Source organism: Heptranchias perlo, chromosome 1 (genome assembly GCF_035084215.1).
Source record: "Heptranchias perlo isolate sHepPer1 chromosome 1, sHepPer1.hap1, whole genome shotgun sequence".
NCBI classification, from domain to species: Eukaryota; Metazoa; Chordata; class Chondrichthyes; order Hexanchiformes; family Hexanchidae; genus Heptranchias; species Heptranchias perlo.
The window spans coordinates 155,012,250-155,026,247 of NC_090325.1; the positions used below are offsets into that span (position 1 = coordinate 155,012,250).

Genomic DNA, 13,998 nt, shown 5'->3' on the forward strand with positions numbered 1-13,998 from the left:
GACCCTCTGGTCCATCCAGCTCTCCCACACGTTCGCGATATATACACTCCATGCCCCGCACCTTGTGATCTCCTGGGAGAAGCGAAAAAACAGATAAAAACCCAGGCCAATTTGTGGGGAAAGAAACCTGCAAAATTCCTCTCCGACCCCTTTTATGATTGAAACTAGCCCAGGAGATCACACTGGCCCTGATAATTCTATGTATTACATTACCTACCTTTTATAAGAGGAGATTTCCGCCCCAGTCAAAAACAGGTCCAGCTCGCGCTTGAAGGAATTCAACAAATCGGCATCCACCGCACGAGCCGTCAGTCTGTTCCAGAGGTTCATTATTCTCTGGGAAAAGAACCACCTCCTGACATCTAACCTAGATCTTGCCTTGTACAAGTTAAAATAGTATCCTCTGGTCCTCCCGATCGTATTTAATTGAAACAAACTGTCAACTGGAACACAATCTATTCTTTTCAACATCTTATAAATCTCAATCAGGTCATCCCTAAGTCTACTCTTCTCTAAAATGTAGAATTCCAGCTCTTTTAGCCTATCTTGATAACTAAGATGCTTTAAGCTGGGAATTCATCTAGTAGCCCTCCTCTGCATCCTTTCCAAAGCCTCAATATCACCCACCATGTGAGGAGATCAAAATTGGACACAGTATTCCAACTGAGGTCTGGTCAATATCTTGTACAAGGACAAAATACTCTGCTTTGTCTTATTGTCAATTGTCCTATAAATGTACCCCAACACTCTATTGGCTCTAGCTATCGCTTCATGGCATTGCTCATGAACATTTAGAGACCTGTGCACTAGAATGCCCAGATCTCTTTCTTTCTCCACCTGCTTTAATGCTTTTCCCTTAAGGGTGTATATGTGTTGATCATTTGTCCTGCCCACATGCATAACACTGCACTTCTCCAAATTAAATATCATTTGCCAATCACAAGCCCAGTCCCCAAACATCAAGATCCGTCTGAAGCAGTTGAGTATCGTCTATAATCCTGATAACTTGCACAGATCTTGGTATCATCTGCAAATTTGCAAATCATACCCCCAACACCTACATCTAGTTCATCAATAAAAATAGTAAAGAGCAACGGTCCCAACACCAATCCCTACGGGACACCACTGGTGACTGGTCTCCAAACAGATCCAGATCCATCTATAACTACATCCTACCTATGTCGCTGCAGTCAGTTCTCAATCCAGCTCAATATGTTACCACTAATACCGAAGGCTTCAATCTTGTAGAGAAGCCTCTTATGCAGTATCTTGTCAAAAGCTTTTTGGAAGTCTAAGCAGACAATGTCTGCTGGGCTTCCCTCATCCACCATCACCCACCACCTTGGTGACTTCTTCAAAAGATATAATCAAATTTGTTCGACATGACCTTTTTTAAAGCCATGTTGAGTGTCCACAGTATGTCCCTTTCTATCCAAGTAATCTTATATTACATCCCTAATGATTGCTAATGATCCCTTCAAGCATTTTTCCTATTACTGATGTCAAACTAATGGGCTTATAGTTACCCGGGTCTGTCTTGTCTCCTTTTTTAAAGATACGGACTACATTAGCCTCCTTCCAGTCTACGGGAACCGTCCCAGATCGCAGTGAGCTATTAAAAATATGGGCAAGGAGCTCGCACAGCATGTCTTCTGGTTTCTGGCCTCTCCCAGGATATCACATGGCATGGGGTGGGAAGTGTATATATTGCGATACCTAAGGTATTATGATTGTGTGGGACAGGCTGGATAGACCAGAAGGTCTTTCCTGTCTGTCATTGTTCGTACATTCGTATGTGTCCCAACTCCCTGAGGACCCTCAGGTGGATATCATCCAGCCCGGCTGTTCTATCTATTTTCAGGTTCTTAATTCTATCTAAAATTCTTTCTGCCTCCTCACTTTTCTGAATTTAAAGACTTTGGAATCCAGTCATGGCATCTTCAACTCATTTGTAGAATGGTTATAACCAACCATCAGAGTGAGGTATTCAGAGACATCATTGGTACTCAATGTTCTGTGCTTACACAGATCAGTGGAAATTGTGAAGAGTTATCTTCCAACAGCATAGTGCGAGAAAGTTCCCTACACAACCCACAACAGACCCCACTTCTGAAAGCAAAGTGTCAACTTGGTTCATTGGAGGCACTGGCACTTCTAAATCAGAAGGTTGTTCAAGTTAGAGTGGTACTGGGGAAGTGCTGCATTGTCAGAGGTGCTGCCTTTTGGATAAGAGGTTAAACCAAGGCCCCACCTATCTGTTTAAGTGGACATAAAGTTCTCATGGCATTATTCACGGATAAGCAGTGGAGTTCTCCGGGTGTCCTGACCAACATTTATTCCTCAACCAACACTATCAAAACAGATTAACTCTTCATTTATCTCATTGCTATTTGTGGAATCTTGCTGTGTGCAAATGTGCCTACATAATAGTGATTGCACTTCAAAAGTAATTCATTGACTGTGATGTGTTTTGAGACATCTTGATGTGACAAGCACTCTATGAATGTAAGTTTTTTTCTTTCAAAAAGCCTACAATGGCGCTACCCTTGGCATTGATGTATGTACATCAGGGTTAATTGTAGATACAGACAGCAGACTTTCTATATCTCCTGCACTGGTTGCTGATGTGGCCCACCAGTAGTACTCCCTCAACTAAGGAAGCACATTGTCACGGGGCACATTAGCAACCAGCATACAAAAGTGCACAGCAGAAAGTAGAAAAAGCACTAATCACATTACAACAACAACTCGCATTTATATAGCACCTTTAACATCCCAAGGTGCTTCATTGAAGTGTTATCAGACAAAATTTGACATTGAGCCACATAAAAAGATACTAGGATAGGTGATCAAAAATTGGTCAAAATGGTAGGTTTTAAGGAGCGCCTTAAAGAAGGAGAGAGAGATAGAGAGGCGGAGATGTTTAGGGAGGGAATTCCAGAGCTAAGGGTCTAGACAGCTGAAGGCATGGCCACCAATGGTGAGGCGAAAGAAATCGGGGATGCGCAAGAGGCCAGAATTGGAGGAACACAGAGTTCTCGGAGGGTTGTGGGGCTGCAGGAGGTCACAGAGATAGGGAAGGGCGAGGCCATGGAGGGATTTGGACACAAGGATGAGAATTTTAAAGTCGAAGCGTTGCTGGACTGGGACCCAATGTAGGTCAGCGAACACATGGGTGATGAATGAATGGGAATTGGTACGAGTTAGAATACAAGCAGCAGAGTTTTGGGTGAGCTCAGGTCTACGGAGGGTGGAAGATGGGAGGCTGGCCGGGAAAGCATTGGAATAGTCGAGTCTAGAGGTAAAAAAGGCATGGATGAGGGATTCAGCAGCAGATAGGCTGAGACAGGAGCGATATTATGGAGGTGAAAGTAGAAGATATGGGGTCAGAATTAATAACATTAAAAATGTAGAATGCCTTCTGTTTCATTTGAATTTGCCTATGTATATTCCTCATCAACCATAGCTGTTTTGTTTCACCATGTGCCCTTCTTTTAATCATTGGGACATATATGCCTTCATTCTGTTTGAGAATGGACAGAGGTGTCCGCATGGACGTGAATGAGAAGCAGCTGCAAGCCATGGAAGAGCAGGAGAGCAGTGATATGCCGTAGCCACTAACAAGAGATGAGGCACTACTGGCAAGGTCAGCTCAGGGTCAAACAGGATGCCGAGGTTGCAAACAGTCTGGTTCAGCCTCGGACAGTGGCCAGGGAGGGGGATGAAATCGATGGCTAAGGAACGGAGTTTGTGGCGGGGACTGAAGACTATGGCTTCGGTCGTCCCAATATTTAATTGGAGTTACAGTGCATTATATGCACTGAAACACAAACTAAGATTAATTCACTTCTATTAGTTCCTGCAGTTTGTCATCTTTCATTGTGTAGAAAATAAAGAATTAGGTGTTAAAAGGTAAACCTGACATACACATATGGTTCTGTGCAATAAATGTATTGTTAAAGCAAATTGTTGTTTTGACGTTATTGCCCCCGCTGCTGGTGTTGAATTGCAAATCACCTCTTAGAAATATAAGCCAATAGAAAGCAACAGTGCCCAATTGCAGACTTCAGTGGAAGAACCAGCTGGCATTTTGCCAGTTTTGGTCCCCCCACATGGTGGGTGATATAACGCCTTTGGACAAGGTCCAGAGGAAAGCTACAAGAATGATTCCTAGTTTAAAGAACCTCAGCTACTCAGATAGGCTCAAGGACCTTGATCTATTTACTTTAGAGCTGAGATTAGACTTAGCAGCGACGTGATAAAGGTCTATAAAAGAATTAAAGGACTACATAGCATCCATATTGATAGGTTATTCCAGTTTAACAGGTTGGGGAGGACCAGGGGACATGAGTTTAAACTTTGGAAGAGTAGGAATAGACTGGATGTTAGACGGTTCTTCTTTTCCCAGAGAATTGTGAGCCTCTGGAATACATTGCTGGCTGGTGTGGTGGGTGCTGACTCTCTGCATGCCTTCAAGAGGGAGCTGGACTGGTTCCTGCCTGGGGCAGAGATCAAATCATAATGAAGGTAAGTGTCTTTATAGATAGCACTTGGTCCATGTGATTTCCTGGACTGGTTTTGATTGCCTGAGGCGGTCGGAGAGGAATTTTACAGAGTATTTTTTCCCCTTATTGGTCCTGGGTTTCTTTCAGTTCTTTTCCTTTCCCAGTAGATTACATGGCTGCGGGGGTGGGTATGAGGGTGGGAGGTCTGGGGAGGGAAGAAGTGTTTAGCCGTGATGGCCCAGCCATCATAATGTGGGGCAGGCTTGATGGACCAGCTGTTTTTTTCCTGCCTGTCTATTTCGTATGTTTGTATAGCAATATTGTGCAGGATGCAGCTTACCACTATCATTTTGCGCACCCTTTTTTGGGCATATTGTCAGGTGTTCCCCCAATAAAAACCTCTTAAGTGTTGTAATAGCACCCAAAATGTCAAATTCTCTGACTGGGCTGTATTGGTACCACTGGAGGATTCGTTTACAAGAGCATTGGCAAATTGAGTGGCCATCAGTCTTGCCAGGTTTCTGCTGGATCACCCCATTCCAATCTTCCAGTTTATGTTACAGTCCAGTGTAGTTGTGCTCCTGCTCAGAAATGAGGGATGTTGGTCAACTCTGAAACTTTTCTGCCACTGAGGGGAGGAAACAGCAGTACTGGAAAGAAGGAAGATTTAGAGGAACAGATTTTCCTATTATTGCATTTGGGAGTAAAGGGTCAACTGGGTGCAGCACACAGAGGAAAGTCAGGCGGGAAGGATTGCCACTGTATAATAAACCCACCAACTTTCTGCCCAATAAATGAAATGGATGGTAACTTGGACAAGCTTCGTTATGGGGAGTTTTCCTCCATGTCACGTTTTTCTCCGTGCGTTACACCCAGCCGATTCTTTATGCCCAAATGCAAAATATCCACCAGATAGTTTAGCAGGATTAGGAGAAGGGTAGCATTTTGGAAGTAAGATTAGGGAAAAGAAAGACACCTTTGAACAATAAGATTTTAAATGGAGTAGAGGAGCAGAGGGATCTTGGTGTGCAAATACACAGGTCATTAAAGGGGGCACTGCAAGGTAATGACAAAAATATTAGTAAAAACACACAGTGAATGACGAGGATATAGAATGACGTGACATAATCCATTGTTGAAGCAGAGTCTATGATTTTTTTAAGAAGGGAATTAGATGGATGCTTGGAAAGAAAGAAAATTAAAGCTGTTGGGTGAGAAGGAGTGTGGCATTAGACCAGTGGCTCATGTGGAGAAAAACATTGGCATAGATTTTATTGGCCAACTGGCTTGTTTCTGTGATGTAACGTTCTATGATTTTAGGACCCAATATGGCTGAACAGACCAACCAGCCAGTGCCTGCTTTATATTGGTGCTGACTGACAGTAGTGCTGTTGAGATGCTCTGCACACGTTATTGAGCCAGCACTTCATTTACATAATTTCAAGGTCTTAATGGACCTAGCACATTCCAGACACTCAGGCCCTGATATTAATGAGGAGGCACGGAGGGTGCAGGGGAGCATGGTAGTGCATTAAAAGAACCTTAACTTGATCTTAATGGCAGGGCCTCATTTAAATAAAATGCTGCAGTCTCCCACCCAAAAGCCAGGAAGATTAGCAGCCTGGCCGGGGCGGGAACACAAACAAGTGGCAGGAGGCCACAACCAGGGACCTGTGGAGTCGGGCATTTTTCAGAGGCGCCAGCAGCTGTTGTATGAGAATTTGCAAGAACTAGGAGGCCACCTGTGAGCAGATGAGAAAGGGAAACTGAGGGTAGGGAAGAGGAGAAACCAAAAGTGGGGAACAGATTTTCTGGGAGGAAAGCAGCGGTCGGAGGAACTTTGATTCCACCAGTAACTAATAGTTACTCACTGAAATTGCACCAATAACTAAAAGAAATATTGCTAACATTTAGATTCCCTTCATAATTGTGTAACTTATTGATAGTCTATGTGTAACTGTTATGATAGATGTAATCCCTCCGACAGTATGTGCTGTTTTGTCCTGCAGAAAGAGAGGGTGAGTGTTAGTGAGTGGCTGTTGAAAACAGAATGGAGATGCATACATGTGTTGAGAAGTGGAGAAGAAACAAGATGGAATGAGAATGGGTTGTGATGAATGTAAAGCCAAGTGTGTGGCACGTGAAATGAGGAAGGGAGTGCTGGTTCTGCAAGTGCTAGGATATGAGAAGAGAATGCTGTTAGTGTGTGGTATGAAGAGAGGAAAGGAAGAGGTGAGTGCTTTTGGAATGAGAAAAAGAGGTGTTCCAGTGTACCCTTGTGATTGTATATTGAAGGATGTGATGGAGGGGATGGAATTGTTGACCGTGGTGGGGAAGAGGGTGAACGGAGTGTTGTCAGGTGTTGTGGAGAGATAAAGAGCTGTACTCACCTTTACTGATCTTGTGAGGGCATTGAACTTCTTCCTACAATGAAGCCAGATCCTGGGGGTGATGGTGGTGGCACTGACCCTGTTAGCCACCTCTGTCCAGGCCTACAAAAGTGTGGGCATGGGTATGTGGCTGCGGCTGCTGGGGAACAGTGCCTCTCTCCTTGCCCTGACCTCCTCCACCAAGACCTCCTGGGAGGCATCAGAAAACAGGGTGAGGTGGGGGGGTGGATGAGGGGGCCAATCCTCTGAGTCATCTCTGGTGCCACAGTTGTTCCCAGGTCATGAACCAGAGGACACAGGTTTAAGGTGATTGACAAAAGAACCAAAAGCGACATGAGGAAAAGCTTTTTTACACAGCGAGTGGTTATGATCTGGAATGCATTGCCTGAAAGGGTGGTGGAAGCAAGATCAATTGTGGCTTTCAAAAAGGAATTAGATAGAAACCTGAAGGAGAAAAATTTGCAGGGCTACGGAGAAAGAGCAGGGGAGTGGGACTAGCTGGATTGCTCTTGCAGAGAGCCGGCGCAGGCTCGATGGGCTGAATGGCCTCCTTCTGTGCCGTAACCATTCTATGATTTTATGATTCATCCAAGCTACAGCCAGCTGGTGCAACTCTGATAAACCAGTTCTTAACTTGAATTATTTAAAGCATGAATTATTTATCTTGTATCTTGAAATTACAAGTGTAGATCCTGCTTATTTTATAGACCTTTTGCTGAAGCTTACTCATTTTCATAATAAATACTTTATAATTTATGGAGATACGATTTTTTTTGATATAGCACTGTTATCATTTTGATTTAATTTAACTATGGAACTACTTTTTCTAATATATAAAACACATAATTCCTCAATTCAGTATTTTGGATATTTCAAATTGCAGTTTGAGATCCCATTCTGGAAATCCCTCTTGATGATCATAAGAAAAGCTTAATGTATTTATATCAGGTTCTCCTCTGTTAAAACAGTGACATTTAGCCATTCATTAAAATAATGGAGAGGAAGTTGATCTGAGCATGTTAAGCATTTGTATAATGGTATTGTTATCAGCAATCTCCAGTCTTCGAGATAGAGAACTCTTGAGAATTGGTGGATGTGTTATTTTGCAGAATCTGAATGCAGCTTATTTGCATCTAAGCCACATTTGTTAAAGGCTAATTCTCTCCTTTAGGTTCGATTTTGTAGAGATTGAAGATCTAAGTGATGGCACTATTATTGGACGGTGGTGTGGCACCAATGTAGTTCCAGGAATACAGATATCGAGGGCAAATCAAGTCAGGATCCGATTCCGATCCGATGAGTATCTGGCATCAAAACCGGGCTTCTGCATTTACTACTCCCTTCTGGAACCTGTAAGTAAATGATATAATTATCTTATTTATGCAAAATGTGTGCTGTTTTATAAGTGCAAGAAATGGAAATCATTCGATGAACTTTAATCAGTATTATGTTAGAATATCCTCTTGACTCCAGATTATATAAGTTTTAACTTTCCGAGTACCTCACCCACCACTAGAGCGTACTCAGAAAAGATTGCCTCATGGTGTGAATTTTAAAAAAATTATTCATAGAATCATAGAAGTTTACAACATGGAAACAGGCCCTTCGGCCCAACATGTCTATGTCGCCCAGTTTATACAACTAAGCTAGTCCCAATTGCCTGCACTTGGCCCATATCCCTCTATACCCATCTTACCCATGTAACTGTCCAAATGCTTTTTAAAAGACAAAATTGTACCCACCTCTACCACTGCCTCTGGCAGCTCGTTCCAGACACTCACCACCCTTTGAATGAAAAAATTGCCCCTCTGGACCCTTTTGTATCTCTCCCCTCTCACCTTAAATCTATGCCCCCTCGTTATAGACTCCCCTACCTTTGGGAAAAGATTTTGACTATCTACCTTATCTATGCCCCTCATTATTTTATAGACTTCTATAAGATCACCCCGTAACCTCCTACTCTCCAGGGAAAAAAGTCTCAGTCTATCCAACCTCTCCCTATAAGTCAAACCATCAAGTCCCGGTAGCATCCTAGTAAATCTTTTCTGCACTCTTTCTAGTTTAATAATATCCTTTCTATAATAGGGTGACCAGAACTGTACACAGTTTTCCAAGTGTGGCCTTACTAATGTCTTGTACAACTTCAACAAGACATCCCAACTCCTGTATTCAATGTTCTGACCAATGAAACCAAGCATGCTGAATGCCTTCTTCACCACCATATCCACCTGTGACTCCACTTTCAAGGAGCTATGAACCTGTACTCCTAGATCTCTTTGTTCTATAACTCTCCCCAACGCCCTACCATTAACGGAGTAGGTCCTGGCCCGATTCGATCTACCAAAATGCATCACTTCACATTTATCTAAATTAAACTCCATCTGCCATTCATCGGCCCACTGGCCCAATTTATCAAGATCCCGTTGCTGGAAATGTGCGAGATTCCCACACTTGCATCCTCCAATATTAAACTTTAAGTCCAAATTTAAGGGCAACAGAGTCTTGGGAAAGGTGAAACCATGAGTAATTTAGAGACTATACAGCAACACTTTCTTAGAGTGGTTTTACCCAGTCTAAGGACCATTGACAAAAAGATCCATCAATAGGATTTTAGGACCACTCGCTTCTTAGCACTGCAATACTGCTTTGTTAAAGCTTGAGATTAGAGAATGGACACATAACCCCAGGAAGGAATTGACCTGGTTGCTACATGTAGCAAAATCATAAACATATTTGTTTTGAATATATTTACAATGAACCTACATCAGTGACCTGGGTAGTTTTCGTCCTGCCCCAAAACCTACCTCTTTTCTGCTGGAGTGATTTAGTGATTTGCTAGATGTATCATCACCTGCAGGACACCTCTCCCTCCCTCTAGATGTCCCGTGGATTGGATGCACACCACTAGATTAGCTTGGACTGGAATGATGTTTGTCTACCACTAACTTGATGTTTACTCTTCTATGCTAAGCTACCAGGAATTGACACGAATAAAAATACATAAATAAAGTGTTGCAGTGACGGTTTTAACAATAAGTAAACAGGGGCATTGAATACAAAAACAAGGTAGTCATGCTGAACCTTTACAAATCATTGGTTAGGCCTTAGCTGGAGTATTGTGTACAATTCTGGGCACCACACTTTAGGAAGGACGTCAAGGCCTTGGCAAGGCTACAGAGGAAGTTTACCAGGATGATACCAGGGTTGAAGGACTTCTGTTATGTGGAGAGATGGGAGAAGCTGGGATTGTTCTCCTTACAGCAGAGAAGGTTAAGGGGAGACCTAATAGAGGTATTCAAAATTATGAGGAATTTTGATAGAGCAACAAGGAGAAACTGTTTCCTCTGGCAAGTGGGTCAGTAACCAGAGGTCATAGATTTAAAATAATTGACAAAAGAACTAGAGGGGAAATTAGGAGAAATTCTTTCACACCGAGGGTTGTGAAGATCTGAAACGCATTACCTGAAAGGGTGGTGGAAGCTGGGGAGTGCGACTAATTGGATAGCTCTTCCAAAGAGCCAGCACATGCACGACGGGCCGAAAGGCCTCCTTCTGTGCTGTAAGATTCTGTGATTCTAAGTACAATAGAAAAAAATATAGTTCAGAAGTTAGCAAAATATAAAGCATGATTTCTGCTTAGGATTACCAACTCCGGTTGGATGTATTCCTGGAGGTTTCATCACATGACCTCCCATCTTGAACCACCCTGCCTCCACACTCCTGCCCCCCCCCACGCCAAATGGAAAGGATGCAGGCTCTTTGTTATCCAGTTGGATTAATCTTGACTGTTAAGGGAAACAGCCTTTTTTTCCCATCTGCTATATTTTTATAACTAAAATGAAAATGTTCAAAGAAAATGAAAAAAAAAACACAATTATGTTTAATGCCGCTATGATTTTTCTCCTGGATTGCTTGTAGAAGTGTCCTGGAGATTAATCTTTAATTCCTGGTGACTCCAGGACAATCCTGGAGGGTTGGCAACCCTATTTCTGCAGTAAATCAGGCTATTAATAAACCTGTATTCAAACCAGCCTAAACGTAACCACTAGAACATTCTGTTGCAGGTGATAACAATCTTACTTCTATAATTTGACTTCGACAAATTGAATGCTCTTTTCTTCTTTTGGGGATCTATAACATGTTGTACTTTAGTTATGCATGGGGTGTTTCAGCTATGCCAATAAGGTGTGGCAGTTCTATTATATGTGGGAGGAAGAAAGGCCATTATGTTCCTTAGTTCTGTTTTACACTAATGAAAGAATGTATAGTACTTACCAGTAGTGGTGAGATAATCTGTTTATTCTGTGCGTATCTGATTCTTGACATAACCTCAGGCATATTCTTAAATGAATTCTAGCCTACCACTGACTGCTAACTTGTGTGAATTATCTTTTTAGCCCCTTGATTAGCCATAATTCTGTGGTCAAGAATGTGGGCGGGCAGCCTGCTTATAGGCCTCTGGTCACTTCTACATTTCAACCAACCACTAACAGACACATAAGACCATTGTGAAGTGACTCACCCTATATTTTTCTTTGGCTGTTTAGAAGTGCCTAGTATCTCCTCAGAGCCTGTTTAACAACTCGCCCTAATATTTGGGTCCTTATCCAAGGGTATAGAACATAGACTCTCATTCAGTGTCACAGCAAAAATGGAGCTGAGGCACACTCAGTTTTCACCCTCAATATTAACCTAATGGTCAATGAAATTACAAGTCATGCTTAATGTAATAAAGACTGACGACATTCATTCTGTGAATTAAGAGAACTCTGGAACTGGATGTTTTTCTCTGCAGTCCCTCGTAGTGAATCTTAGATTCATAGGGGGTCATTTTAACCCTCAAGAACAGGTGCGTTGGGGACTGGTAGGAGTTGAAAATAGTTGTTTTTTGTGTCGTGACCGTGACCCGGCTTCGCTTTTGGGTTTAATGTGGGTACATAAAAGTACAGGCTTCCCACTGGGATTTCAAAGTCCAAAGATTTTGCAGTTGCAACCCAAAAAAACATTTATTTTCACCACCCACCCGCCCCCAACCCATCCATTCTTGGGGGTTAAAATCACCCCCATAGTATCATAGTAGGTACAGCACAGGAAGAGGCCATTTGGCCCATCATGCCTCTGCTGGCTCTTTGAAAGACCTATCCAATTAGTCCCATTCCCCAGCTCTTTCACCATAGCCCTGTAATTTTTTTCCCTTTAAGTATTTATCCAATTCCCTTTTGAAAGTTACTATTGAATCTGTTTCCACCACCCTTTCACGCAGTGTATTCCAGATCATTACAACTTGCTGGGTAAAAAAATGTTTCCTCATGTCGCCTCTGGCTCTTTTGCCGGTCACCTTAAATCTGTGTCTTCTGGTTGCCGTCCCTTCTGCCACTTAATTACTCTACCAAGAAAAATGTTCATGATTTTGAAGACCTATATCAAATCTCCCCTTAACTTCTTTGTTCTAAGGAGAAAACCCCAGCTCCTCCAATCTCTCCACATAACTGAAGTCCCTCATCCCTGGTACCATTCTAGTAAATTTCTTCTGCACCCTCTTTAAGGCCTTGACATCCTTCCGAAAGTGTGGTGCCCAGAATTGGACACAATACTCCAGCAGAGGCCTAACCAGTGTTTTATATAGATTCAACATCCTTACTTTTGTACTCTATGCCACTTTTAATAAAGCTCAGGATCCCATATGCTTTTTTAATAGCCTTCTCAACTTGTTCTATCGCCTTTAAAGATTTATGTAGATACACCCCGAGTTCTCTTTGTTCCTGCACTTCCTTTAGAATTGTACCATTTAGTTTATATTGCCTCTCCTGATTCTCCCTACCAAAATGCATCACTTCACACTTCTCAGCATCAAATCTCATCTGCCGTGTGTCTGCCCATTTCACCAGTCTGTCTGTGTCTTCCTGAAGACTGTTACGATCCTCCACATTGTTTACTACATTTCCAAATTTCGGGTCATCTGCAAACTTTGAAATTATACCCTGCATACCCAAGTTCATATCATTAATATATATCAAAAATAGCAGTGGTCCTAATACTGACCCCTGGGGCTCACCGCTTTATACTTCCCTCCAGTCTGAAAAACAACTGTTCACCGCTACTCTCTGTTTTCTGTCCCTTAGCCAATTTTGTATCCACGCTGCCACTGTCCCTTTAATTTCATGGACTTTAATTTTGCGAACAAGTCTATAATGTGCTACTTTATCAAAAGCCTTTTGAAAGTCCATATACAAAACATCATCAACCCTCATCAACCCTCTCCGTTACTTCATCAAAGGACTCAATGAAAATGACAGAGGAGGAGGAATTCCTGAAATGTGTTCAAGAGAACTTTCTGGAACAGTGGGCTATAATTTGGGCCACGTAGCGCCTATGCACCCAAAATTGGCGTCTGGAATGCACATGTACTTCTAGCGTGACGTGCGCCAGACCTGACCTTGGTAAAGGCATTTGCGCATGTGCAGTTAACGAATGCCGGCAGCATGTAAAGGAGGGAGAATATGCGGTAGATCAGTGTGTAATGCTGATTTAAAGGGACAGAAGCGATTTTGGAACTCAATGCTCCAGCCACGCAGTCTTAACCTTGCACAGCTGAACAGGTCATAAACAACATGGAGAATCCCCCACCAGCGCTATTTCAAGGGATCATGCAGGAGTTACAGGTTAGTTGCTGGATTATTACTTCTGGCTGCTGATGCATTTGCACCTGTTTTTGGAGGTCCCCTATACTTGAATACTAGGACTAGGGGATATAGCCCAAAAATTAGACCCAGAACTTGTAGGAGCGAAGTTAGGAAACGCTTCTACATGCAAAGGGTAGTAGAAGTTTGGAACTCTCTTCTGCAAGTGGGAGTTGATGCGAGCTAAATTGTTAATTTTAAATCTGAGATTGATAGATTTTTGTTAACCAAAGGTATTAAGGGATATGGGACTAAGGCGGGTATATGCAGTTAGGTCACAGATCAGCCATGATCTCATTGAAAGGCGGAACAGGCTCAAGGGACTAAATGGCCTACTTCTGTTCCTGTCATCCTATGTTCCTATAATAAAGTTTCAATACTCTACAGGGAGTGGACTGGCTAGCTGACAGGCAACAGCAAGGG

General features: G+C 42.6%; 1 protein-coding gene across 4 annotated transcripts in view; it reads left to right on the forward strand.

Annotated features, from left to right (window-relative positions):
* The window catches only part of pdgfc (platelet derived growth factor c), a 338,263-nt gene that overhangs the window by 153,562 nt on the left and 170,703 nt on the right, over positions 1 to 13,998 (forward strand). For all 4 annotated transcript variants that reach the window (XM_067992754.1, XM_067992746.1, XM_067992765.1 and 1 more), the window contains one exon: positions 8,067 to 8,247. In XM_067992754.1, the coding sequence (XP_067848855.1) occupies positions 8,067 to 8,247 (181 nt within the window). The remainder of the gene's footprint in view (positions 1 to 8,066; positions 8,248 to 13,998) is intronic.